The sequence below is a fragment of the Doryrhamphus excisus genome, chromosome 5 (assembly GCF_030265055.1).
Source record: "Doryrhamphus excisus isolate RoL2022-K1 chromosome 5, RoL_Dexc_1.0, whole genome shotgun sequence".
NCBI lineage: Eukaryota > Metazoa > Chordata > Actinopteri > Syngnathiformes > Syngnathidae > Doryrhamphus > Doryrhamphus excisus.
In genome coordinates this window covers 13020962-13048900 of record NC_080470.1, presented here as the reverse complement: position 1 = coordinate 13048900, position 27939 = coordinate 13020962, and the positions used below count along the sequence as shown (strand labels likewise).

Genomic DNA, 27939 nt, shown 5'->3' with positions numbered 1-27939 from the left:
AAACTTGAAGAGAGAGAGCGAGAGAGCGTGGAGAGGGAGAGGCGGGCGAGAAGATATAACAAGAGCGTCTGTCGATGTGCGGCACTATTTTCACTTGCAAACATTTAGAAAGTGGCGCAAGGCTTCCATTTATTATAGAGTCGCTGTTAACTTCATACTCTTCATATTTTTCATTTTAATTCAGGAGCAAACCCGAAGAGTCACCATCAAATAACTCGCCTTTAATTATAATTTCTGCGGACTGAGAGTTTGCTTACACTCCGCAGCCTGGTGGTGGTGGTGGTGTGAGTGTGCGTGGAGATTTTGGAGCCGGAACGTGGAGTTGTCCAATGCAAAAGTACATGTATGAAAAAGCCATGGCCCAAGAGACAAGGAACGGTGGAACCTCCACGTTAAACAACAATGGTGTTGACAACAGCAAGAGGAAGCTCCTTATAGCACTGGACATCTTCTGTCTTCTCCTTGGTAAGTCCATACATACATTTATGTCTGTCATTCCTGAATTGTATACACTTTACTCCAGACAATGTATGGAAATGAAGGCTTTTGTAAAGCTTATCGTGTTAAAAAGTATTGCAAATGATCAAGCATAAAGCTCCTTATCATGGTGCTCCAGTGCAACAGAACATAATCCAATTGCATGTGATAAAAAAAACACACCATTAAGAGTTAAGTAGTGACATTAATGCATGTTTTCTACATTTAAAGTCAGCATCTGACCGCTCACTTTATACATGCCAGTATGCATGCCCCCGGGGGCATAAATGTTTTGAAGTGTTGTGACCTGCCCTTTAAATAGAACCCCCTTCCACCCCTTTTCTCTGCCCCTTTAAACTTTGCTCATTTGACCCCTAAAGAAAGATTCAAAGGTGCCATTCCAGACAGACCTCCTTCACTTCCACCGATTTTGAAGCGAACCTTGTTCTTAAAACAATAATATATACATACTGTATATTTTAAAGACTTTAAAGTATGTAAACCACTGTGTAAATGTATTGTTCTATTGATTGGGGTTAGCATCATTACAATGTGTAGTTGTAGAACCATACTTTTTTCAGATAACTTTTTAAAAGAGTCATAAAGTTATTTTGTTTGTTGCTGTTATACTGAGCAGGCAAGACAGATACCTGCATATAACTTTTTGTTGCAATACATTTCATTTCTGGTTCTATGGTTATCATCACATCTTTTGATATCCTTCTACAAACTGTCACCATCATTAAACCTGTTTAGCCAGAAGAGATACCGGTTCTATGGTCTTCATCACACTTTCAGCAGTGTTGTCATCTGTCATCCGCATGTAGAGTTAATACTGATGGTTCCAGTCATGCTCTTCCCAGAAATGATTCCCAGTTGTGTGACTTACAGGGTATTTGAGGTTCCACTGTATCTTGTGACATCAGTTGTAATTTGTTACGTTTATGTTGGATCCCCTGTAGCCAAATTCAACTTCTTATTGGCCGTCCGGTTACTTTTTACCTTCTCTCTCAAAGGATTAAGGCAATAGTGCTCCACTTTCATTCTCCCTCTCAGAACCTTGCATATCCTGAGCCAGCTTGCCCCCTCCACTTCGACCACTCCACTTCAGATGCTGTCAAAAGCTCTCCGTCAAAAGCGCTCCCTCTGCCGCCCTATCCCAGGGAATGCATGGAATAATTGCTTAAGCATGTGTTGTGGCGTGAGGGAATGCCTCTCCGATCTAATAGAGGAGAGGATGGAGGACCTGTGGCTGACCAGGCTTTAGCGGAGAGAGCAGGTGGGAGTAACACCACCATAGAGAACTATGGAAAAAGCATCAAGGCCTCAGGAGCAGAAGTAGGAGTAAGCCAAACATATGACACAGCCACATTTTACTTCCTGGAGATGTTGCAAATGTATTTTCATTGCCTTGTAGCAGAAGCTCGTAAACTTTCCTAGTGTGTCTTTCATCTGCTCTGGTTTAAAAAAAAAAAAAAAAAACGTGGAACAAATTTCTGGCATAATGAGACTTCCTCAGGCTCAAGAACACACAAGGCTGTCAATGCAACAGACACTTTTGTCATGCTAAACACAATCTGGACGCCCCGTGGTGATTGGTTGGCCCATTTGGAGTGGTCTGGGTGGGGCAGGGGGGTGAAAGGATGAGAGGGTGGGTGTGTCCTTAATGAGAAACAAGGAATGTGTGTGTGTCTGAAGGCCTCAGATTGTCCTGTTATAAAGAGAAAAGGTGCACCCCATACATTAATGCATCTACCAGCTGGTGCACACACACACACGTTTTAAATACACTGTCTATGGAGCCAGCAACACAACCTCAGGCAACAACCGTGCACATAAAAGGGGGCCTCTCTTGCATGCATTGCTTCTGGTAATCAGAGCTGCTAATGATTCATAAAGACACACACACACACATGGGTAAACACATGGCGACAACTACTGTTACAGAATTTGGCTGCAATTTCTTTAGCTTTTTCCTGTTACGAGCACCCTGTTTGAGTCTATAATTACACACAACTGGAACTCAAATTGCGACATTTCATTGAAAACAGCTACACAATTGTTTGTTTCCATGTTGCACACTCTCGCTGAGTCTTGTGCTTCCAAAATTATCTGTGGTTGCGTGTGTTTTTTTTTGCACAATGCAACACTATTGTGCCAGTGAGTACACAAGAGATGGACCGCAGTGTTGTAGATAGAAGCTATTTAAAATGTAAAAATAAAAAATACAAATGGAATGCCTGCCAAGGAGGTCGCAGGATAAAAAAAGTTGATTTTTGTTTATTTTTGGACATTTTCCTTAAATTCCCTGAATGCCCTTATTATAACCTTCGATTTACTGAAACTGCAAAAGCATGGGGTGTTAATTATGAAACCTCACACACAATATAACACAATATATTTTTTCACTTAATGATTTGGAGTGCATGAGTAAGTGGAAAGGAAACACGGCTCTTTTGGCCACACCGTATCATTAACAAGTATATTTCACAACAGCAACATAGTAGCTTATGTTGGTAGTGATGAGCTTCCTTGAGAACAACACAACCACCACAGCTGGATAACAACATTCTAAAGCTGATGGATGCTGACCATTCGTGATGCTTCAAATGCAGCTAAACTTAATAAAAAAATTAATCAGGCGGTTGCCTACAGGACAGCTGTAGCTAGGTAAGAGATTCCAGTCCACACCTACCTGGTGGTTATAGGAGAATATGCGGTATATTGAATGGAGGCGTAAATTGGAGCATTTCCTGTACGTGGGAGTTGAATTGGGATGGTTTGGGGCGTCTCAACACTACTAACGTTGCTTATTATGTTCTAACTATGAGCTGTAGTCAGCAATGGCAATAATAAGGCATTCAGCGCTTGGATGAGTGCTATACAAGCAAATTAGTAGCTGCAGTCAACCTTTTAGCCCAGAGGAATCAGCTTCATGAACGTCCCGTGGGCATGAACCCAATATCCTTCCCTCCTCCATTAGCTGCCATGGCACTCTGACAGTCAGTCAGTCATGTGGTCGCTCGTTAAAGCTGAAGGGCAGCTTTAACCCCTCTTCGACTTCAATCTCCATAAGAATTCTCTTCAAATTCTTTTCATCTTGCGGCAGTGTAGCAACCAAGGGGACTCTTGATGTGACATCTGGTGTCATTTTGTGAGCGAATCAGAGGCTTGTTTGCGTGTGGGGTCACGCACAAAAGGGTGGGAATCTCAAAGGTAGAGTCGATATTAGGCATCGTAAATGTGGTTCATCACTTTTTCATTCTTTTCTGTGTATTGTATTTTTGTATTTATTACTTCCTTGGTCAGCTGATACCATATGGCCATTCCTGAGATTTTTTTTTGGGAGGTTGAAAAAAAATGAGCGTCCATGCTGTGCCAGATTAGTAATCAATGAGTGAAAACGATGTAATACACAAGGCTGTGTGTGGCGCTGCAAACAGACACGCACACAGAACTATGTGACACACCAAACCATAAAAGAAGAAAGAATGCGTAAGCACAAGTCGCATAAGTCGTCTTCCACTTTTCAAAGCTCATCTAGACTCATGACAGGTTACTTCTGCAAGTCATTAAGGAGAATAAGACACCAAAATATCAGGATATTGTTGACTGGGGTGAGTCATGTGACAGCAATGGGGGGGACGTTGGATCAGTGACGTCATTATTTATGTAAAACAGTGGTGTCGGCTATTGACAAGGAAACGTGCCCAGAACACCATTGCCATGTGGATGAGTGTTAGGAAGTAAACACATAACTGGCGCATAAACATACTTTGTGACATTTGTGACACAGAAGAAATCTTTACAACAGCAATCTTGATGCAGACTATGAGGATGATCTGTCATGCTGTGTCGTTGTCTGCCTGTGATGGAGTTGTGGACTGAAGATCAGCCGTTCCGCCACAGGAATGTATGCAGTGAATGCAAGCATGCATTTTTGGCTGTATATTTTAGTACATGTCTTGATGCTGTGGTGGTTTTTGTGGTATCATATTCATGCCAGGCGACTAAGACGACAAACCCCGGGGGGGGGGGGGGGGGGGGGGGGGTGTCTGCAAAGGGCTGCGAGAGGTGTGTGTGTGTCCCATGGGCTGTCATTAGATGGACTCGGTGCAAACGTCTGTGCACTCTGCACGTGTACGACGACATCTGCGGTTCTGTGTGTGTGGTCGCCGTGGTGACGCCGAAGGCATCATTTTGACTGATGTGACTTTCTCACATCTAAGATGCGTTTCTTTATTCTTCGTGGCAACCAACATTTTGACAATAACGCTAGCCAACTAGCCAACAAGTCTTTACTGTCATTTATGATTGCAGCTTTCCCAGGTACCCTGAAGTGCTCATTTAGATAAATGTGAGTTACACCTCCAAGCCACAGCACCGTAAACTTTAACTTGTTGTGCATTTGAGTTTTTATAACGCGTTTGAGGGCACAGAATGTCGTTAACTCCCACCAAAAATAAGAGCTTGGATGTTTTCTCTTGAGCTTAGCTTATATCACCACATTTTGACAAAAGTATTGGGACACAAAGCCCTTACACTGACAGGAAGTGGTTGTCCATTGCCACAGAGGTGCTTGATATTGCAAAAAGTGAAATCCAAGCAAGATGAAATACTCTTAGACATAGTGAACTGTGCAAATGTAAACATTTGGTGTTCCTTAATGGCAACTTTGCATTTCTGAAACTATTACCAAAGGTATTTGGTGGACCTGAGGTCAAGTTCTTCCAGACCATACTCATCCCAGCATGACTTGATGGACCTTTGCTTTGTGCACTAGGAACAAAAGAGCCCCTTGAAAGCATGCAATTGTCCAAAGGAGTCAATACTATCGTGTAGATACAGTTGTGTTATTGAAAACAAGAGGCCTGTGTGTGTGTCCATGGTTGTGCATCAGTGCTTGTTCGCAGTTGCCAAACACAAAGCTTGCGGTCGTTGCTGCATGGCTGTGGTGCACCATGCTGTCCCGGCTTGCCCCCCCTCCTGCTGTTACACAGGCCTCTCTGTCTGTCACTTTCTCTTACTACGCAGCCCACGACAATCCTGTGTGTGTGTGTTTGTGTGTGTGCATATTCTATGGATTTAGAGATGTTTGGAGTGGGAATGGGGGTGTGGGCTATTTCACCGTTTCACAGAGGACAATAAGCCTTTTGATGCATCTCCTTTGTTTCTCCTAACGAGGACCAACAGTTGAGGGGGGATGGGTGCAAATAGTTCAGTGATGATCTATCAATAGTTTATTGCCGCTCTGAGCCTCATTGTTAGAAGCATTACGGGTCGTAGCGCTTATCTGTGGCTAACTCTCAGTCCCTAATCAGCTCCTCGGCATCTTTATTGAAGCGAGGCCTTTATCTCGCGCCACGGCCATTGAGCCTTATCCTGTTTACATACAGAGAAGAAGCAGGGACTCCCAGCACCACAACGCTGTGCAGACCCTTCACACAGGGGGCTCAACTTTAACGCCCATTGTCCCCTCCCTGATCAAGAGCAAGGTAACAAGGAGCAGATGAGCGTGATGGAGGAATGTCCAGACACAGGCGTCAGGTTTCAAAGCCACGCCAAGACAGACTTTTTGTCCTGAGGGGTAGTAATGCCATTATGGTATCGACACAGCAACGCCCAGCCAGCCAGCCAGCCGGCCAACCCCGCACTGCCCTCAGGCGCTGCTCACATTTCCCTTCCTTTGGAGCAGCTGAGCGCTCGGCTTGCCCTTTCAAGAGCGCAGACGATGAGTTGATCTTTTTTAAAACACATTATAAATATCCTCTGGCCTCCTGTAGCTCGCTAACAGGGGGAGCGGATCTGATTTCCGACAAAACAGCGGCACCGACATCTCTTAAAGTTTTGAAGTGTGCCCGCAAGCCAACAGCAACAGCAGGTACTTGCTGCTGAAAGGCCTCCAGGGAGGGACCTAGCATGTGTGTGTGTGTGGAAAAAAAGTGGCATTTATTCCTGTGAATAAAATCTCTCTGAGTAAGCACATGCTTCAGCTAGAGGCCCCCGGCTGCTGCAACAGAGAGGGCTAAAGGGCAGGGATTCACTCTGCTGACCTCAGCCACTCCTCTATGTTGTTGTTGTTTAGTACATTTGTGACACACATCAGCATGGACACAATGAAGTGCATACATACATGCACTGTACAGTATATGCACACATGCCTACAATATTAATATTGCACACAATGTACTTTTTGATGATGTTCTATCAGCAATGTGTCTTCCTGGAGCTCGTTTATGAGAAAAACGATCATCTTCATCACTTGTTTGCACCACTTTTCACCCTCACTGACATGATACCACCTCTTTGGATACCTACTACATCACGAGGGTCAACCTTTGGAAAAAAAAGGCTTCACTACACATCTCAAAACTAAAGCTTGACCAACTACCCATCAGTCAACTTGTGAGGCTAACCAAATGTGATGTTGCTGTTAAAACGTGAGCCTACCTAGTAGGGCTTCCTAAAAGCACTTTTAAAAGGTCTAAATTGTAGCATTAAGGCTAGATTGTGGGCAACACGCTTCCAATACACTATTGTGGAACTTTTAAAGTTTGTTTGCAACACGCTTGGTTTGTGTATTTGGACTGCGGAAGCCTACCATGGTTTAGCTTCTCAAAAATGTTTGGGGAGGAAAATCTTTGCAGACGCTGCCAGCAAAGCCACAGTCATCCACGCTGACACCCACATGAGCCCACACAGACACAAGAGACGGCCTTAAAGTGACAGTCCTCTTTTACAGTATAATCATAGAGCTGTGTCGTGTTCCTCACCTTTCACCTTCAGCCCTATGTGGCTACTTCCAGGGGCTGTCATGCACTTTATATCCACATTCCCAAAGACCAACACCTTTAGGAGGCTTTTCTAGCATGCAGCGCGGCTGTATTTAAAACCAAAGCGGTGACATCCGGTCACTTGCGTGTTGTGACCAAAGTTGCCAGCAAAGTCAAGTGGAATAAAAACAAGACAACAAAACGTGAGGCAGGATTTGCGAAAGCTGAGATCCGAGAGCCGCTCGGAGTTAATCCCATTGTGTGCAAAGGAGCACACAGGACAGTATAAATGCCTTAACAGCATCAGGAGGGATCAGCTAAGCAGAGGGAGAAGTACATCCAGCTATTGTAGAAAAGATGCTGCACATGCATGCACTTGTTGGCCACAAAAGTTTTCTAAAAGCTTCTGGGTATTATTTTGGTCACTTACTGCAAAAGCCACAGTGTAATATTTATTTCTTAACTTTTTGTATATTTCTTTCTTTTCCTGCCTGTCCTGTATGCCCACACTGTCCCACACATATTAAATGGACACACAATATCTGGGGACTTTGGAGTGTTTGCTATAGGGAGACTTGCTGTGAATTGTTGGAAATATGTCAAGTTTCCTCAAGAGACCAGGGTGGGCCTGGAAGTAACAGATCTGTACACATCGTCCTGGAACACAATGACACACAGATCAGGTGATAGCACTGTAACACTGAGAAATGTCATGTATATGGGCATAAATATGCTTAAATTCTAGATTTCTGATGAGGAAATATGTTAATGTGTTCAGACTTTTGCACATACGCATGACATGAGAGGTTCAGTGTAAACTGAATATTTTATTCCTGAGGAAAATAACACAAAAGCAACACCAAAACATCTTCTACTAATTACACTTACTTAAAATCCTACTAAATTACATTGTCTTCTGGCAGCAATATGTTTTTCTGTACGGGATGAGCAAAATACTGAGCCGGCTTAATTTGATGATAGGTAATATAGAAAATTCATGTTATAACTAATGTACATAATGTAATACTATTTTTTTAACACTTCCAGAGCGCACCCCCAGATGATGCATTGGCTTTTCCAGTTTCCAAGTGTACTTTAGTTCCAGCAAAATACTACTAAATGCGACTGAGTCGTGCATCAGGTGTCGTGGACAAAGATGGCAAAATTCGATAAAGCCTAGAAAGATAAAGTTGGGAGCCCCTCTCGATACACTCCTTGCTATAACCTTCCACCCAATTGTTCTTTTTTCTCCGCCTTCGTCTTTCTCAGGACAGGTCACATGTTGCATTTGAGCGACAGGAGGAGGAAATCCTCCATTAGGGCAAACCACAATACAGCTTCCTTTGCTTGGCCCCGCCTCCTCCTCCCCACACTATTGACCCCTCACATTGACACTTCAGCACGCTCACTTGCTCATAATCAGGATATATCCTTCTAATTTTGCCCCAGAAAGCCGCAGAAGGGTTGGTCGTAAGGGTTCTGGGTTGAATACGCCGCTTTGTTGCACAGGTCAAGGGGAATCTCGATGTCATAAGATCACCTACCGTATTGTTTGCTGTCCTTCACTTAGTTTGGCAGAACCATGAAAGCTGTTGTTGTTTACATATTATGTCGGCAGATCGCCACCCAGGCGAAAGTACAATCGGTCCTATTTTTGTTGTCATTATGTCTGAGGGATCGACACTTTCAGACTTGGAAAACAGCCTACAGCGCTAATCTGCTGCGATACCAAAATTAACCCAAAAGCCAATCAAACGGCCACGAACTACGTAACTTGTCTCACGCAACCTTCATGTAGCAAGTGTACAACATGGTTAGTTGTATTATAAAATTATATGTAAGTGAAAAATAAGTAAAGCATCTACACAGATACTTTCCTTTACATTTCCTGTTCTGTGATTATCATTACATTTTTCCTCCTTACTGGTAACCTTCTGTCATGTAAAAAACAATGAAATCATAAGAGTACAATACAACTAAAATTAAGTAAAACTACTCACCCTTTGACTTTGTTCCAGTTCTACGGTTATCATAATTTCTTCCTCTTTTCTGGTGCACTTTTGTGGTGGCCTCAGACAAAAACAAGCCAAACAAATTAAAAACTTTGGCAAAATTTGCTGACGTCACACATGATGACAGTTTGAACTGCAAATTTGACACCTTTTCTGAAGCCTTTAGAAATTGGGATTCAGTGGAATATCTGCCCCCCACCACCACCCTCAAATTAATATAATAATATTTAATTATTAGGACAAAGTAGAGTGTTAAAGATCAGAGATGTGGACTCAAGTCTGGTGACTTGGTCACAATTACTCGGACTTGGACTTTAGTCTGATGACTTGAATAGATGTTCAGTAAATACGTCAGTAAAATACATCCCCATTGAAATTATTTAACTAGTGACTGTTATGTAATTTCCCATCAGATTTTCCCAAATAATCTTCCTCATTGAATGCAGCTTTTAACGATCAGATTTAAGCACTCTTTTAGCGTCTCTTTAGCGTCTCGCGTTAGCATGTAGGCCACAAAGTTAGGAGATCTGGGTTCGATTCTCTGCTTAGGCATCTCAGTGTGGAGGTTGTTTGTGCTCCCAGGTTTCTCTGGGTACTCTGATTTCCTCCAACATTGATAGATGAAATTTAATTTCATACCAATTGTGATCAAATCTCTATAGCACAGGGGTGCTCACATGTGAACGGAGAACTTATAGATATAAAAGTTAGTTTATCTGTAACGTGATGTCATATGACATTGACTAAGTCACGTTTATGATGTGTGTGACTCAGGCGATGGATCTCACACTACCTTTGTGACGTCATGGGCACCCCTGATTTAGCATGTATGTCCAATAATATTGTTTACTAATGGAAACAGTGTTTTCAATTAAGAAAAACTTGACTCGACATGTCTTGTCTTAAGACTTGACTTGACTTGGACTTGCATGTTTTTTGGGGGGACTTGCAAAACACTGACTTTTCACCCCCTCTGTTAAGGATAATAAAGCAGTGCTTTTGAAAGTGACAAGTCAGTGTACCTCCAATGGTCCAATAGTGTACATGCAGCAGGCAGTAGCATGTGAACATGTGAGTGGATTTTGAGTGAATGGCAGTCACACGGGCACAAAGACCCAGCCGTGAACTCTGCACATAAACACAACTTCAAGCAGCCGGAGAAATACCTCTCCCTCCCCCTTTTCCCCCCTTCTCCGGTCTGGGGGAGGCGAGTGATGTCAAATGGTCCGCAGTGGTTTCCCCTTGCAGGCTTAAAGGTAGAAATGCATGACCACATCTGATAAGACTAATAGAACTGTTCCCTCCGACACTGGAGCGGCCACACAATCATGTGTTCGTACATTCTAGCACGCTGTGAAGAATAACGGCGCCACCGTCGTTTTTTTAAAAGCGGCCCAGGCTGGAGAAACCCTCGACCACAATGGCAAGACTCCAGATAGTTTTAAAGCTGATCTCGAACGTCAGTAAATGTTACTGACCTCATAAAGCTGATGTTTAATATGCTGACGCACGGCGGCCTCTGGCCAACCTCTTTCTCTCCCCACTTCTCTTTTGTTTTCAACGCTCGCTCCTCTTCCACTCAGCCCAGGTCAGGAGGCCCCTGTGAAGGTCAACCCTCCCCGATCCCAACAAAAGAGGTCATGTTTCTTCCCCCTGCAGACACTAGCAGATGAAGCTGCAGCGTTGCTTTAGGAGGATGTGAGGCTTGCCGAGGGGGATGTGGGAATAAGGTCATAGTACTGCTTCATTCTGCTTGGTATGCTACTTTCTGTACCATCTCAAGTCAAGTCAAGTTTATTTATATAGCCCTTAATCACAAAAGAGCCTCAAATGGTTTACATAACAAGCTGGTAACAATCTGCACAATTGCCATAAACGTGACTTGAAACGTGGATTTGTTCTTCTACTCCTGAACCGCTGTATACAAAAGGTAAAATTGGGCAAAAACTTCAGAGGGCTGATAATGTCAAAAAGCATTTTGAGTGCACCCTGCAGGGGGCCTCAAACATAATTTAAGGGTGTCCTCATGACTGTAAATGGTTGTACTTTAAGGCAAGATATCTCACATTGGTGGAATCATTTGATTTTAATGGGAAATTGCAGGTATGGGTTTGCCGTACCAATCCATACAATGCCGAGCTGAAGTCAACTGTACCATTTGGTGGAAACGTGCTGGTATGGCTGGCTGCATGCACACACAAGAGAGGCTTTCAGCTATTCACTGGTGTCCATTCCAGTTTCCCATGGCGTCCTTCGCCTCGGTTAGCGTGCTTGTGTTTCTCATGTCAGTTAAGCCAATAACCTTCTTTCACTTTGCAGAATTAGCATGAGAATCCCCCCTTCTCCTCTCTTCTCCTCCTCTCCCTTCTCCACCCTTCACAAGATGGAACGATTCAACTCGTGATGAGTGTTTACCCAGCGGGATCGGCTTTGCGCGCGGCATTAGCGCAACGCCCACTGGTGTTTTCACTGCGTTTAAGGTATTAAAGCACTGCCAAGTTCACTCAGGCATGAAGCTGAAGCAACTCACATGAACGTCTGCAGTAGTATTCCACTCCTTTTATATCACGTCGACACTCCTGTGTTGCCTTTCTTCCCATGATTCCCCAGGAATGGGCGCAGGCCTGGTTCCCTGGTCTGGAGGCCATCAAGCCTTGGCACTGCACCCTGTTTACGCAGGTGCCGGTCTTTGCATCCATCCCATCTGCTGCCCTCTGCCACTTTTCCCTCAAGATGTCCAAATAGTTGACCTCTAAGTCTCAGGAGATAATCACATGGTGTTCAACAGCAGACCAATCAATGAAATGGACACCTTCTTCTTGACCTCATCTGAATGCTGAAAAAAGCAGCTGTCAAAATGGGATTATTTATCTTGTATTGGCCTCCACATTCCAAAAATAATGACTTGTTTGCATTGAGGTAGGGTTTGTTGACATATTGTAGGTCTTTAAACAATCTTAAAAGATGTATTTGTTGGAAAAATATTGCCAGGATTACTACTATTTTATCAATCAATTGTCTTAGATGTTCCACAATAGTGTGTTGGAAGTACATTGGCCAAAATGTAGTGAAGCCCAACTGGGAACACGTGTTTGTCCAAGCCTGTCTCTGAAGGGCTATTGTGCACTTTATGTGCTTTTTACATAGAGCATACACTGCAACTGCAATGTAATAGATGCCATATATCATATACGTACAACAACATAACATGAAGGAGTGTCCCATTTTAACAGCAACGATGCTAATGCTGATCACACTTGTAGCTCACACCTCAGATAGAATGCTATCAAAATGGAGTGCAGCTCTTTTACAAGTGAGGGAAATGACATGGTGACATTCGTTGATCGTTAACAAGCTCCAGGGACACATATTACCAATAGAACATCATTAAAAAGTAATTTGGGCGTAATACGGGACCTTGTGGGGTCTGCACCTGCCTAGAAAACATTGACTCACATCATCTGCATCCATGCTAACTTTAAGGAGGAATGCAGCCCAGTCTGCAAACCACTGAATGCTTGAAAGAGTATACGTGGCGTTAATATTAAGTCAGTGGTCAGTTCGACACCTGAGGCGACGCATTCTTGCTTCAAGTGGGAGCAGATGTCCAAGCCTGGCATGCAAAGTGTCTCTGTATAAGAAGTTCTGCTCTGAGTTTTTGCTGTGTTTTGGAGGACAGACCCTGTAACCCAATCTCCAACTCTCCCGTCAGACGAGGTTTGTGGTTCCTAGCCTCATTAGGTTGGAACAAGCACGGGGGAAACCTCTCGCTTTGACCCAAATCTCAATCACACGAAAGAGCCGCCCGCAGAAAAACATCAAATGTGAGCGTCTTCGGGACGCCTCTGTGTCTTGAGCCACTGCAGCGATGTGTAGGCCCGCCAAATATGTGCTCCAAAATGTTCCACAGTTGGGTGGGCTTGGATTTGTTTGCCTTTAAATGTACACGCGGTTTAAAAATTCCCTCAAGTCTGCAAGCCAAGGTTTGCACGCAAGGATTTGAGATACTGTATGTGTGAGAAGTTAATGGGCAGTAAAGTTCTAGCTGGAATGGCACCTATAGAACATTCAACTCCAGGAAGCTTTGGTATTTGAAAAGCATAACTTAAGCATAATATATGACAGAACTGCACAATCATGTGCTTGCTTTGTCTCCAATGGTGAAGCCTAATCTGTTTGTTCTGTCAGGGTGGGATGGAGTGGGGGGTTAAAAGATAAACAGCTTGGTGTCATCAGAGCAGCAGGAGAGTGTTTGCTGTGTAAACGTCCCATTTGCACACACACGCACGCACACACACACACACACACACACACACGTGTGGGGTCTTGTAATGATTTTTCCCTCAGGTTACAGGTGAGTTCATGTTGCAGCAGGTGTTGATATAAGTGTGGATATACAGCAAGTGTGTATGAGTGTGTGTGTTCATCCATCCATCCATGCATTTGTGTGTGTGTGTGTGTGTGTGTAGCAATGCTGCCCAGCCTGGTTCTGCATCGTACTTCTATTCGTCCATACCAGAGGGGTTTTTACTGCGGTGACTCCAGTCTGAAGTACCCCTACAAGAACAGCACCGTGCCCTCCTCGGTGCTCACTTCGGTCGGGTTGACACTGCCCACGGTGTCCGTAAGTGGCCCACCTGCCACAACGAGCGCACCCTCGCAACGGGGGACAATGGAGGCAGAAATGGGGGCAGTTTGTTGTTTGAAGTTTTTTTTTTTTTTTAATAACGTGCTCTTAAGCTGACCCCCCACCCCTTCCCCTGGTGCCAGAGCGCTCCTTGTGTCCTCTCCTGTTTATGTCTGTGTCACTGACCTGGTGCTTTCTCTCTTCTCTCCTCCTTCCTGTCTACCTCTCCCTCTCTCTTTTGTAGCTAGCCTGCCTTTCCTGATCATTGAGACTAGCACCATAAAGCCGTACCAGCGCGGGTTTTACTGTTCGGACGAGTCCATCCGCTTCCCCCAAAAAGAGGGCGACACCATTAGCGATGCCATGCTTTGCGGTGTTGGCATTCTTATTGCCATCATCTCTGTAAGTCCACCTCCAACACTTCCCTCTTGTTTGCTTCTTCTTCAACTAGACATCAAGTGATAGCAGATCCACGTTAGTCCAGTGTGTTTGAGTCATCCATATTTCCAAACGCCGCATTCACAATTGTCAGGTTTGGTTCAGTTAATATGCCAGTACAGTTTGTTTCCTTAAGTGTGAACACGATCATCCAAATTCTGGTGCGTACTAAATAAGCAGACCGAGACCACTTAAGAAATGGGTGTCGGTCCACCTGCAAATGAACTGAAGGTGCGGTTCGGTATGCTTCCGAAACAGACTATTGTTAGGCTGCGCAGTAAAAATTAATGCATGAAGTAAATAAATGATTGGTCAGCTTTCTTTACGTGCGAGATGACCAATGTTGGGTGTTATTTTTAGAATTTGCTAGTTCTGCCAGTCAAAAAGACTCAATGCACCTGGAAGCCAAGAACAATCAACAATAACAAGTCTACAATAATGTAGATTGCGCCAAATACAGTCATCAATTGTATCCAAAAATATGCATATTTAAGCAAATTGTACATATTTCTTTCCCAAATTAAACATTTTAAAGATGGCTAAATGAACTAAATTACAAGGATAGTATAAGCCTCTGAGACAACCATTCAACTTGTGAATGTAGTAGTCTACAGTCGTCACAACAGACTTTTCATTTGACAGAATTTCTAATATATTCTAGGTATATATTCTTAAAAAATATAAAATATATTCTTAGGTAATCATATTTTTTATTATTATGACTATTCTGTCCGCTTCTTTATTGCACACGAGGGTCCGAATGATCGTGTTCACACTTGACTAGCAGAGCAAATGTTTTACGCCAACCAAGTGTGACAAGTGTGAATACAGCCTAAATGTCATTTACATGTCTTCTTCCTTCCATACTTCCTTAATCATCATACTCCATTTTGTTTATCATAATATCATTAACCAAAGTGGTCGTAAGAAACCCCCTCCACCGGTTCTTCAAGCTGACACAAGCTCGCCAAAACACCAAAGAGGCTTTTTTTTTTTAATGAGTCCCATAACTCCTGCTCATATCCTGGACTCCCTGGCCTCCCAGTGCCCCAAGCATGATACAGGCCAGAATTCATCCCATACTTGAAGCGCTGGTAGCCCAAGTTAGCGGCTTCATTCCTTGACTCTTGTTTCACTGAGGGGATGACTCCAGAAAAGGAGGGAGGCAGGGGTGTCAGGGTTAGTGGAAACATGCTATAATGACATGTGGTCAGCTTTGTATGTGTCAATTAGTGGCACGTGGTCCGGGCTAGATGATCTTAGCAGCTCCCAGATTCTCACACTGAGACGCTTCAGTTTGGCGGGCACACACACTGAAAACACAGCACACACTAGCTCAGCGCTTCTGCTTATTAGAAACAGGAGGGCCATGTGCTTGTGACAGTTAGACGTTCATGCGTGTGGGCAAACGTCGACGTGTCTGGCGCAGCTGTGCGCCATTAGTGGCGTCTGCTGCCATGCCGACGTCGCTTTTTTCATGCAGACACCAAGTATGTATGACACATATATACGGTATCTCACAAAAGTCCCTTTATTCCATACAGTATATCTTGTCAAGGGGTGATACAGTACACTTAAGAGTTGTCAGTGTACAGCTTGTACAGCAGTATAGAATTACTATCCACTGGAAATGAGCTAACAACACAAGTGAAAATGTCCAAATTGGATCCTTGGTGTGAATACTTGTTAGCTAGCACTGCTTTTGAATCGTCTTCCACTCCTCCATGATGACGTAACTGATGGAGAGACACTTTGCGTCTATCTGCCTTCCTTCCCTGAGGATGCCCCACCAGTGCTCAATTGGGTTCAAGTCTGGAGGTGACATAATTGTCCGCCTTCACCTTCTTTAGCAAGGCACTTCATGTTGGAAAACTTCTTAAAGATGGTGGAATTCATATTTTCCCAGTCCCGGACCATAGCAAGCTGCACACTGACTATTCCAATGATATATTATAGTTTACTTTGTATAGCATTGTCCCCGTCGTCGTACTGGCTGTCTTATCTCTATCCAGCCATCCATTCATTTTCTATACCGCTTATCCTCATTAGGGTCCTGGGAGTACGCTGGAACCTATTCCAGCTGACTCCGGACGAGAGGCAGGTTACACCCTGACCTGGTCAGCCAATCGTAATGTCTTATCTCTATGCAAACAAATAAGTGTGAGAGGATAGAGACTGAATCTTCATGTTGACAGTCCAAATAAAGCTTTAAGGTCTGCTGTCGGCCTTCTGGGGCTTCTAATCATTGATTGAACGGATTCATAGACAATAGCACAAACACGGCAATAAACCCCCAATGTTTGTTTGCCCTGGCTGGGATCCCACGTGCTGACCGACCACCTATCAGGCAGGATATGTTCATGAGGCCTAACACACAAACACAATACTACAATACTACACAAACAAGGCCTTGCGTTGCATTTCCAGTGATGAGATTTAAAGTAGGGACCAGAAACACAAGCCTTGTCTCGCAGCCAACCATTCAGACACTCCTGGAGGTGCAGACATGATTGACAGGCTCCTGGCTTGAAGGCTAGCCTGGGCTTACCTCCTCAAGTATAGACGGGGTCCTTTCATGGGGCCCTAGGCTACATAAAACCACTTGGTTGGAATACCCCGGGGGGTTAGTCCACCCCAGCTAAGACCATTAGTACCATTCAAATCACATCAAAGCCAGTCCATTCATGGTAGAGGTATTAATGCTAGGATCTTTTTAAAACCTGTTGGACCCTACGGCACCGAGCAGAACAGTACCGCATTTAACTGTACATGGAATGGTCTCTTTAGGAACCACACCTCAGAGGGGTTTCCTACTTCCTTCACCTCGCTTTGGCTTTTTCTTTATCCTCTCATCTCCATTTAAGACCTAATGAAAGCATCACCACTAGTTAATATTCTGTCATCACAACCAAACTGCCTGAAGGAAAGGCAGGCCATGCTCATTCTTTATGTGTGTGTGTATATGTGTGTGTGTGTGTCTCCTATCCTTGCATGAGTACTGCATGCTCATCTTCATCACCTCCTTCAAAGATCAACCAGTCCTATCTTTGTAGATTGTGATCGGAGAGTCCTACAGGATTCACCAGCTGCACGAGGGGACTAAGTCCTTTGTGGGGAATCCTTATGTGGCAGCCTTCTACAAACAGGTCAGCGCTCTACTTTCTCTTCCCGCCAAACTACAGCACTTTCTCTAACCAATACACGTGTCGTCTCGCAGATAGGTGTGTTTATCTTTGGCTGCGCCATCAGCCAGTCCTTCACGGACATCGCCAAGGTGTCGGTAGGTCGGATGAGACCACACTTCCTGGACGTGTGCAAACCGGATTTCTCCGCCATCAACTGCTCACTGGGCTATGTCACAGAGTACACCTGCAGCGGGAAGGACAGCGACGTGCAAGAGGCCAGGTGGGTGGGAACGCACGGGCATCAGGAGGGATACATGGAATTCATAACCCACCACAGTGATTGTTTGGTTCCCAGAACACAAGTGCCGGTTCTGTTACTTGACAAGCCGCAATTGGTATCTCGAATTTGGGTGGTTATGTCATTTTTTTTCCAATATGTGATAGTGTGATAAATGTGTGTGTGAATGATTGTTTGTCTATATGTGCCCTGTGATTGGCTGGTGACCAGTCCAGGGTGTACCCCGCCTCTCGCCCGAAGACAGCTGGGATAGGCTCCAGCACCCCCGCGACCCTCGTGAAGATAAGCGGTAGAAAATGAATCAGTGAATGTTAGTGTGATAACGCATCCAGAGGTAAAAAAGAAATGGATCTAATTGATTTGGCATTCTCGTCGTCTTGTTATGATATTCTTCCATGAACCATGGGTTTAATCTGCAAAGAAAAAATAAACAATTGAGTTATAAGCTGCTAAAGGGTGTATACATTCCTTGGAACATCCGGTGTGTGTTTGTGAGTATGATGGAAGGATGATGGAGTATATACGTATACTAAATATACAAAGTGTATTAAAGTAAAGTAAGAGTATGATTTTTCTCTTCTACAGGAAATCCTTCTTCTCCGGACACGCCTCTTTCTCCATGTTCACCATGCTGTACTTGGCGGTAAGTAACTCAAACGTCACATCAACAGAAGTTAGGGTGATGTCAGAGGGGCTTCCATGGACAAAATGGTCCACCATGCTTGATTGATGGTAGCCAACAAGTGGGAGTTAAGGCGGGGCACCCTTATGAAGGAAACAAAACATCGTCCTTGGAGGGAAGGGTGGCTGGATGGATACAACCCACCTGTTTTCTTCAGGGCAGCTGCTGCAAGTGCACTTCCTTCCCCCTTTCTCTTGCTTCTCACAATCCACCTGTTGGTGGGCGTCTGAGCCCTCAGGAGGAATTTTAACGCTTCCACCAAATTACACACAAACGCCCACCACCAAAAATGACAAAAATAAACACACACTATATAACTCCACTGCCCTTAATCTCCTCATATGACCTCAAAAAACCCTGTTCTTTTTAGTCTGGATGCTGCAGTGTTATTACTCCACAGTCTCCAGCTTGTGGCACTGCTCCGTTTCCTTGTTGCCCTCAGTCTCATCTTGGATACCCTGACAAAACAGGGCACCCATCATTCTTGCAGGTGGCTTTTCCCGCTGTTTTCCTGGTCAAGATAGCCATAGGAAGCCAGTATGCCCATCTTCCAATCCTTTAATACAAATGCATTTAAGCACTCATATGCCTTAATCTCAGCAGATTTATTGTTGTCAAGTTTTATGCCTATTGCTTTCTTTCTTGTCTTCTTTTATGTAAAATATTACTGTTAATATACTTAACATCAAGCAGCCATCAGGGATTAAAGATGGAAATTAGCCACTGGCTATAATCTTGCATATTTCTATGGAAATGTTGAAATAAATAAATCTACAAATCTACAAGCACGCAAAGGTCTATCCATCCCCCATTCCCACACACAGCCTGGAAACAATTTCTTGCAAAACATGGAAGACTGATGTGGTTGGAGCGGAAACTTTCAGAGATGGCACAGGGGGATGTCTTGTGATGTGTGCACACTACAATTCTATACCCAATCCTCTCTAGTGGGAAAGGTCTGCTGGTTAGGCCTCCCATAAGAACCTTCCATCAAAGAGCCAAACATTTGTTGGACAAATAGAAACAACATGCGCATGATATTTGTGGTCTGAACCACAGCTAGCAATTCCTTTTTTCATTACAGCCTGGTATTTTGGCATTCATAATTTCATCACTTTTTTTTTGTTTTAATTTTTAAATTAAATTTTAGTCTGTCAATCCAGGAGGAACGGGTTGGAATCTTTTTTGTTGTCTTTCGACTCACATCAGACCACCCGGGTCACATCAGTCTAAGGATGCATTCTTACCCTGTGATTCCACAATGTTGCTTCATAACACCGCATACTGTAGATGTGGTTCTGGATGGCATTCTGGTCTCAGTCAAGGCACTTCTCATCTATTGTATTTTGAAGCAATAATTATTCAAACTCAACCAAGCTAAAAGTCAAAAGTGTTTAGTTCAGGGCTGTCAAATTAGTTTTCATCATGGGCTACATCGCGGTTATGGTTGCTCTCTGAAGGTTTCTTGTAACTGTCAAACCATATAAAAGTATCATCATCTGGCCTTTTGATTACATAATTGCTGTTGCATTTGATTAGTAGCATTATTTAGCTGGGGTTTTGAAATCAGGATTCAAGAGAAAACTTGGGCATGGGCACAGGTGCCTCAGGTAGCAGGCAAAGGAGCGAAGAAATGATTCCAAAAAGAGCATAATTATAAAATGTTCGTTCAGTAAGTGTTCATTCATTCCTATGAGAATTCCACCCCGTCGTCTGACACACTTTCCCACATCACCGTATCCCTGTTTGGGCTACAGCCGAGCCTTCATGTGCCCCCGTAAATCACCTCGACAACTCATTGCTACCACTTGAGAGGTTTAGGATGTTGCCGCTGTGCCCGTCTTCGCCCACTACCTGAGAACCCAACACACAGGAAGTCTGCAATCTAAACAGCCCCACCAGAAACTTGGAAGGGATGGGAGGGATCCCCTTCCTCCCTTTCCGTAACGGAGAAGAAGTAACAATGATAGAGTGTCCTAGAGGAAACACGCAGGAGATTTTTTTTTCCTAAGGGGTCCACACCTATAAGAGCTCTTTACGCTTGGCTGCGGCCGTCTGTGAGATATTGTTAGCATGTCTGATTATAAGACGTCAGGCTTTTGGGTTTGTAGACCTTGGCTGAGGTCTTCTAGGGTGTGAGAAACAGGAAGTGAAGGGTGAATGTAAATGAGAAGACGTCTGACCTCACTGCTTAGCGCGTATGTGGAAATATGTTGGTAAGAAATTACCAGTGGTCCTGATCATGACCCAGAACCTCATGGAGGACTTGCATGCAACCTCATGTAAAAGTGTGTACGCTAGCATGTGTTTCTGTGTAGTGCTGATGTTTTTACAGCTGGGAGGTAGAAGCATGAAACAGGCCCGTCTATGCAGGTCACAGGCAGTTGAGAGTGTGTGAAGCGATGTGGACTCTTCATTTCTGCTCGGCCACGACCCCTTTGATTCAGTCTAGACTTCCCCAGGCCGCAAAAACATGGCAGTGTTGCAGGTGCAGAGTGAGGAAGGCAGTGCAGAATACAGCAGAAGTGAACTAGACCTAGAACCGCAACCACAGGTGTGTGTGCGTGTGTATGTATGCCGGGTACAGAGGAATGAGAGGACTGTTTGTAGTTAATCTGTGGTAAAAATGGCAGTCAATTTACAGCAAGATTGTTCTACTGTTTTTATAAATCAGCTCCTGTTTTTAAGAATTTCCTGCAAAACCCTAACGTGTGTGCCAGTCTTATGTCATTTAATAAGGTGATTTCGGTGGCACAATACTTCACAGAAGTGAAATTATTGAATGTCATTCCCAATTAAAAACATGTAAAAGCACCATTTCCCAAACTAAATGCTAAATAGTATAAGGAGTAGGATGCCGGTTTAGTTTCACTACACTGCACAGAATTTAAATTATTGAATGATCACCATTTGTAGACGGTCCCTGTGGTCTGGTCTTGCCGCCTGCTGCTCGTTGGGATCAATGTAAGTCATACTTTGTGAGGTTATGGCGTAATTTTGCCCCATGACACGAACCACTCAGTATGTCCAAAAAATTGGGGACCACTGGTCTACTGTATTGTGAAGGCATATTGTCCAGTTTCAAATACTCATTATCCATCTCTCTGCAGTTCTATATCCAGTCCCGGTTCACGTGGCGTGGCGCCCGCCTCCTTCGCCCATTGCTCCAGTTCACCTTGCTGATGATGGCATTCTACACCGGCCTGTCGCGTGTCTCCGACCACAAGCATCACCCCACCGATGTCCTGGCGGGCTTCGTGCAGGGAGCCCTGGTGGCCTACTGCATAGTGAGTCTTTACACTGTACTGGACATCCAGCTATGCGGTGTTAATGGCGTTCTTTGGCGTACATCTGCCTCCTCTTAGCTCTTGTATAAGCTCCCTATGCTCCACTTGGCCTCGTTGGGGAATAGAAACGGTGGCGGCAAGTCGGGAGGTGAGGAGAATGCGATTCCCTTTAATGAAGAACACATGCATGGAGCCATGCGTGGTGTGCAAAGAGTGAATGTACGCCTCCATATGATTTTCGTCATCTTCATAGCAGAGGCCAGCAAAATTGTGTTGGCTTGGAGAGGGAAAAAAAGCCTTTGAAACAAGATTGAAGCTGTAATTATTTCATTTTTTTTGTGGTACAGCAGGCTGCCTCTGGGAAAAGTATGTGCATACACAAACAGTAAAATCCATGCGTCACGGAAGGGATTAGCTTCATAAAATCTTGCAAGAGCAGTAGCACCAAGACAGACCACGCTTGCAACAATAGACAGGAATGCTCCATTTTGTTTACATAAGTTATTACATTTATTGCACCCGGTATGAGTTGTAGTCAAAATGCTTTGGAAGACATACTGGTCAAGTTAATCCTACCGCTTTTCCGTACTGACAGTTTGTTCACTTCCTGTGTGGATAAAATAAAATAAATAATTATTCCACAGTTCACTTCATTGAGAAGGAAAGATTGTATAAATTATCCCATTTACACATCAGCCCCAAGTGTACCAGTATGGGCAAAAAAGTGTCTTCCTGAAAGGATATCTGCCAGACTAATAAGGGCGGAGTCATTATCATTCCAGGCCGCCCAAGGCTACAGTTACCTCTTTAAAAAAAAGAGACAGGGAGCGGTGACACATTGACACTCCATGCTGTGATGCATTCAAGAGAGATTGTGTTGCCGTCTGGCCTTTCATTGATATGATGATGGATGATGTCAAAAAGAGTCACAGGGAAACCCAAAGCAGGAAGTGCGTCCTACGTATCAGACGGCGAAGCAAGGTCAAAGGAGCACATCCAGCAGGAAGCAGCTGTTGGGCGAAAGCTCTTTGCCGTTTGTTGGGTTGGGGGGATTTTTTTTCTAAAAGTTCATTGTCGCCGCAGTCAAGACGGGAACGGTGAGCCATTGCGGTGGGGGGTTGGTGACGGGGCGCTCGTATTCAAAGATACATGACACATGTATCAGTGCGTCACTGCTGCTGCACCAACATTAGAAACGTGTTCCACTTACATGATGCACGTTTATGCATGATAGGATTAGCATTACCACCAATGCAAAATATTTGATTTCTTTCTTTACTTACTTTTACTTTGAGTGAATAATGCATGAATTTACAGTACATCTCAAAATGTAGGAGGTGGTTTTCCATGGTGCTGATCGAAATTAGTTCAGGAGATTGGTGTACTAATAATACTATGGCGGTATGGAATTGATTGTTTATTATTTTTATCTTGAATTATCAAAGACAATAGGAAGTACACTACTTGTCTGCAACCATCAATACCATTCTGACCCAAATATACAATGAACCTCTCGTATTCAATACACATTTTCTTGGAAAAATAGCTTTCGAGACAAAAATGGTCGTCAGTAATAAATCTTCTCTAGATCCAGAATAAATACAACCTGTTTTTGATACATTTAAAACAAAATACTCTTCTAGTCTTATATTTGGGTCAATATCATGGTTGTCAGCCATGTTTGTTTACATTCAACTGAAGTCTTTAACCTCCTGTTAATTTTCATGCATAAATCCTCTGTAGATCGTGAAATAATAGACATGCTGTCTATTTTAGACTTTTTTTAGGGGGGGAAAGTACCTTGTTGTGGTCATCTGCCATGTTTTTTTGTTAATGCTCAAATTAGATTCTCTGGAGTTGGACTTTGTGAGCTCCAAGTTGGAAGTTTCCTACTTAGCAGCCATCTTGAAGGCATCATAAATGCCTTTCTACTTCAAAATGCTCCTGGAAAAACCCACAACTAACACTTAAGTGCTGCTGCAGACATAATTAATTGACTGCTAATTGATCCACTGATTATTTTAGTGAAAATGTTAACAAATATTTGTGTGATTTATTGGGACATTTTTGGCAAGCGCATGAACTTGAGCGTCTTCCAAACCAAAATATTAACACAATAATGAGAGTACACGGCTAGTCTTCTGGTGACTAACTCTTGCTGCACGCGTATTCGCTTCCTGTGTGACTAATGCGCTTCTTTATGTGTCAGCCCTGACATTTCACTTGTGGTTAAGGACACACAAGTTGAGGCGTGAGCACACACTCTTGGAACTACACAGTCTGTCATGAAAGTGGCCATAAGTTAATTACTGTGACGAGTTCAGGGGTTGAAGGTCGGAAGGTTTCGGCAGCACAGCTGGGAGAACAGTCGGCTTTCCGTGACGTCTCAGATGGAATGACATATGAGCCTCCTAATTATGGCATATACATTGTCATGATGCACTGCACAAACCAATCAGCCAGCACAAAGACGCTCTTTAAAAGCATGAAGGCAGCGCATGATGTCAATCCGCCTGGCAAAGGTCACCTTTGAAAGTCATGATGTGGTCAGTGGGTTTGTGGTTTTCTCCCTAACTTTCTACACTTCCTGCCTCATTTCCTGTATGATGTCATCAAATATGCCAGGAAGAGATTTTTTTTTCTGTGCCATTCTTTCCTCTTCCGTCAAAGTTCTCAGGGGAATTCTCCACCACGGCCATTCAAATTTGGGGATTAGCCAGAATATATTGTATTTCATGTCTGGGTGAGCTGTGCTGAAATTATTCCAGGATTAGTCACCTGCTGGCGTGTTCAGGAGTGTTCAAAATGTGTTTGGCAATTTGTGATGTAACTATTTAGCACCTCTCGTAGAGATCGAGCTAGAATAACATTTGAATAAATGTTGACACATTTCAGTTTTGTTACAATTTTGGTAAGGGGATTAGGTTTTGTGTTTTCCCTATTCGATCCTGAAATGAATAAAAAACAGAACCCATCTACTTTAAATGTACTAATATTTTGAAAATATTTAAGATCACTGAGATAACTATACACTAAAAAAAGAATCAAAGTACAAAGTACCATTATATAAAAACAAACAATACTGCGCTTACAAATAAGCACATAATTAACAAAATTCCATTTTTGTGTTGGAACCGTGGTTGTAGTGTGGGCCCCAAATGGCCCGTCGGCTCTGAGTTTTACAGTGTAATGGTTCAAATAACATAAGCTCTGAGACCATCACGTATGTCAGGTACTATGATGGTATTGTTACATTAGCTAACCAACCCTGTTCACGTAACGGGGCGGGTATAACCCTAGGCTTACATTGAATCCTGAACAGCTCCGGTGCAGCCTCCGGAAGCATTCCACAAGAATGAAATCCCTGTTGTAGGCTCACATTAGCTCGGGCTACCGAGGCCGTCCAGCACAATGGAAATAATTAGTTTGAGATCTAACTTATTTTCCTGACACTGCAGATGCCAGAGCACTCTCTGGTCAATGTGTGGGTTTCCGCAGCCGGAACGGAGGGCACCGCAGTGTCTACCAGAGTAAATGTGAGTGGCACTTTAGCAGCAATCTGGACTAGATGAAGACCAGAGCTGCACCGTAGTCAGCCCGAGCCGGTATGAGCCCGGCGTTAAAAGCTTACACCTCTACATGCATAGTAAGATAGCTCTCAAGCCCAACTAAAAGAACTATATTCAGGTCATGTACAACATGTTACACCAGTGACAGTAAACTGAAACTTTCTTACCTTGAATTGCTGAAAGAAGTCAGGTGTTTCGCTAGATTCAAAGTGTTTCCTTCTTTGGTTTGAAAATGTTGGAGACATTGTGTGCAACCACCTCGAATGCAAAGTACCTCAACACACGACTCCATTACCAGACGTGCTGATGAGCCCAGTTGATGTGATGACTGCCTAGAGAAACAAGCAATTAGCATTAGTCCAAAACAACAGTAAACTTGGGAATTTGCAACCTGCTTTACAAAAAACAAGCCTAAAGTTGCTTATAATACGCAGACTAGATACTGAAGAGTCCTGTATATTTTGCTTGTTGATATTTGATATTAAATTGGTATCAAAGTATCGATTCTTGTAACAACCCTTGTCTGGGCTTGAGGTATAACAGTAGACTAGAGTAGGGGGTTTGGTTGTATATTAGGCTTAGTATTGTCTTTAACTATTTGTTGGAAAATAAAATCCAATCCTCTTTTCTCCCCCCCAGGTGTTCTATGTGTCTGACCTGTTCAAGCCAAGGGTCAAAGCAGCCACACCTCCTCCATCACCCATCAAGAAGGAGCTGCTGCCCTCATCTGACATCATCGAACGGAACAACCACCACAACATGGTGTGAGGGAGGTCATGTCTCTTCCCCCACTTCCTCCTCCTGCGACCGGGCGGCCAATCATGACGCTGCCCTGTTTCCCATTGAACAGTAGAATGTAGCTGCCGCGCCCCCCCTCCTTATTCTGGATCGGGATGTCCCTTTTGAGACAGCAGGGTCCGCTCATATTATGTTAACTACTACTACTACTACTACAACAGTCTGAATCTAATTGGAAGCTATTATGATGAGGAAAATGACAGGCGGAGCTTGAAGGAGGTAATCCAAAAAACACATTCATGAACAAGGAGAGACCTCCTGCAAAAGGAGAGAAGGAATTGTAGTGATGTTTACTCTCTGAAGTCTCTGTGGCCTTGGAGCGGTAACAACTTCCTTAGTGACAGGAAGGATTTTACTACAGCTAAATGTAATTTAAAGCACTGTTAGTTTGTGTGTTTGCTTGTTTGAAAGGTCATTGTCCATGATCACCACTCGCTGCCTGGGGCGCCTCCAAGCCACGATGCGGTTTTTGAATGTCACGCCAACTTTTCTGACGTCAGCTTCTCGGGCTTTCCTCCCAGCGCGCTCAGTGTAGCCCAAACACGGGATGTTGCATTTCTTAGATTTAGATCAAGTCAGGGTGGGTGTGGGTTCTCCAGGCACCTTACCTGTGGGGGGCATGGCTGTGCCGTGCCTCTCTCTCTGTGTCTGGGGGACAAGGGGGAAGGAAGAGGATGGGTGGAGCCATAGTGCATCACCATGGAAACAGGGTGAGGATTGCCACATCATGTTGGGATGTTTGGGGCTCTTCCTGCTGGCAGGGAGGGGCTCCAACGCACCACGATGGCTCTCATTAGCAAGGTGTGCGTGTTGTCGTAGTGAATATGTGTGTACAGGTGTATGAACATTGTGCGCTGTGAGTCGGTTTTGTGTGGCAAAAAACCTGTGTAAGGTGTTGTGGTTCTAAAAACTGTGGATCTATAATGTTTTTTTCCCCATTGTTACAGCGCCCCCTTTCAGTCATCACATTGTTGCACATCTTCATCATTGTATAGTCCGTCCGATCACTTCCCGACATTATATCTTGTTGTTTTTATATATATATATATAAATATATATATATGTATAAATAATGTATAGATCACTAAAAAGTAACTGTGTACATGTTTAGATATATCCACTATGATTACAGACCTGTGTTCTTTACAAAGTGCTGCTTGAAAAGCAATCAGCGGAAAGACTTTTGTATCTAGATGAGTCGACCATTGTAGATTGTCATAGTAAGGTTTGTAATACGCACCCAATTTTATTACATCCCATATTAGTATTTTTGTATTGTCTTATGTTTTTTGTACTGAAGAAATAGCGACAATGCTGTTTTTTCTGCAAATTGTACCTAGCTCTACTACATGTGCTTTGCAATAAAAAGCTCATTAAGAACACACATTGGCTAGGATTTCTTTTATTTCACTAACCTTGATAAATATAATTATGACAGCACCCTAACCCTAGACATAACCCTAATTTATAGGGTTTAATTTCACAGTGTTCGGCCTCAGATTAGTGTCTAGGTTAGGGTTAGGCTTGAGTTTGGGTTTGGGTTAGGGTAGTCCACTCTGGGTGTTTGCCCACAATGAGAGACGAAAGGTGTAAACATATGCTATCAGTACATGTGCATGATGACTAACTAAAACCATAACCCTAACACAAACCCAACCCCTAACAATCTCAAATCCTAATCAAATCCGAAAGTATTTTATCGGTCCAGCCTTTCATATTTTTTGAAAATGCATGTTAGGTTAATTGGCGACTCCAAATTGTCCATAGGTATGAATGTGAGTGTGAATGGTTGTCTATATGTGCCCTGTGATTGGCTGGTGACCAGTCCAGGGTTTACCTCGCCTCTCGCCCGA

At 43.6% G+C, this 27939-nt stretch overlaps 1 protein-coding gene across 2 annotated transcripts; it reads left to right on the top strand.

The window, feature by feature from the left end:
• The first annotated feature begins 25 nt into the window (after window positions 1-25).
• plpp3 (phospholipid phosphatase 3) lies at window positions 26-27486 on the top strand. 2 transcript variants are annotated; one of them, XM_058073344.1, is made up of 7 exons: window positions 26-465; window positions 13732-13886; window positions 17381-17473; window positions 17545-17732; window positions 18336-18393; window positions 21543-21719; window positions 25928-27486. In XM_058073344.1, the coding sequence occupies exons 1-7, from the start codon at window positions 330-332 to the stop codon at window positions 26054-26056; spliced, it is 936 nt and encodes a 311-aa protein (XP_057929327.1). In that variant the 5' UTR covers window positions 26-329; the 3' UTR covers window positions 26057-27486. The 2 variants fall into 2 exon arrangements, with proteins under 2 accessions (XP_057929327.1, XP_057929326.1); XM_058073343.1 differs by lacking the exon at window positions 13732-13886 and adding an exon at window positions 14134-14291 and having other exon boundaries at window positions 28-465; window positions 25928-27485.
• The last annotated feature ends 453 nt before the right edge of the window (window positions 27487-27939 follow it).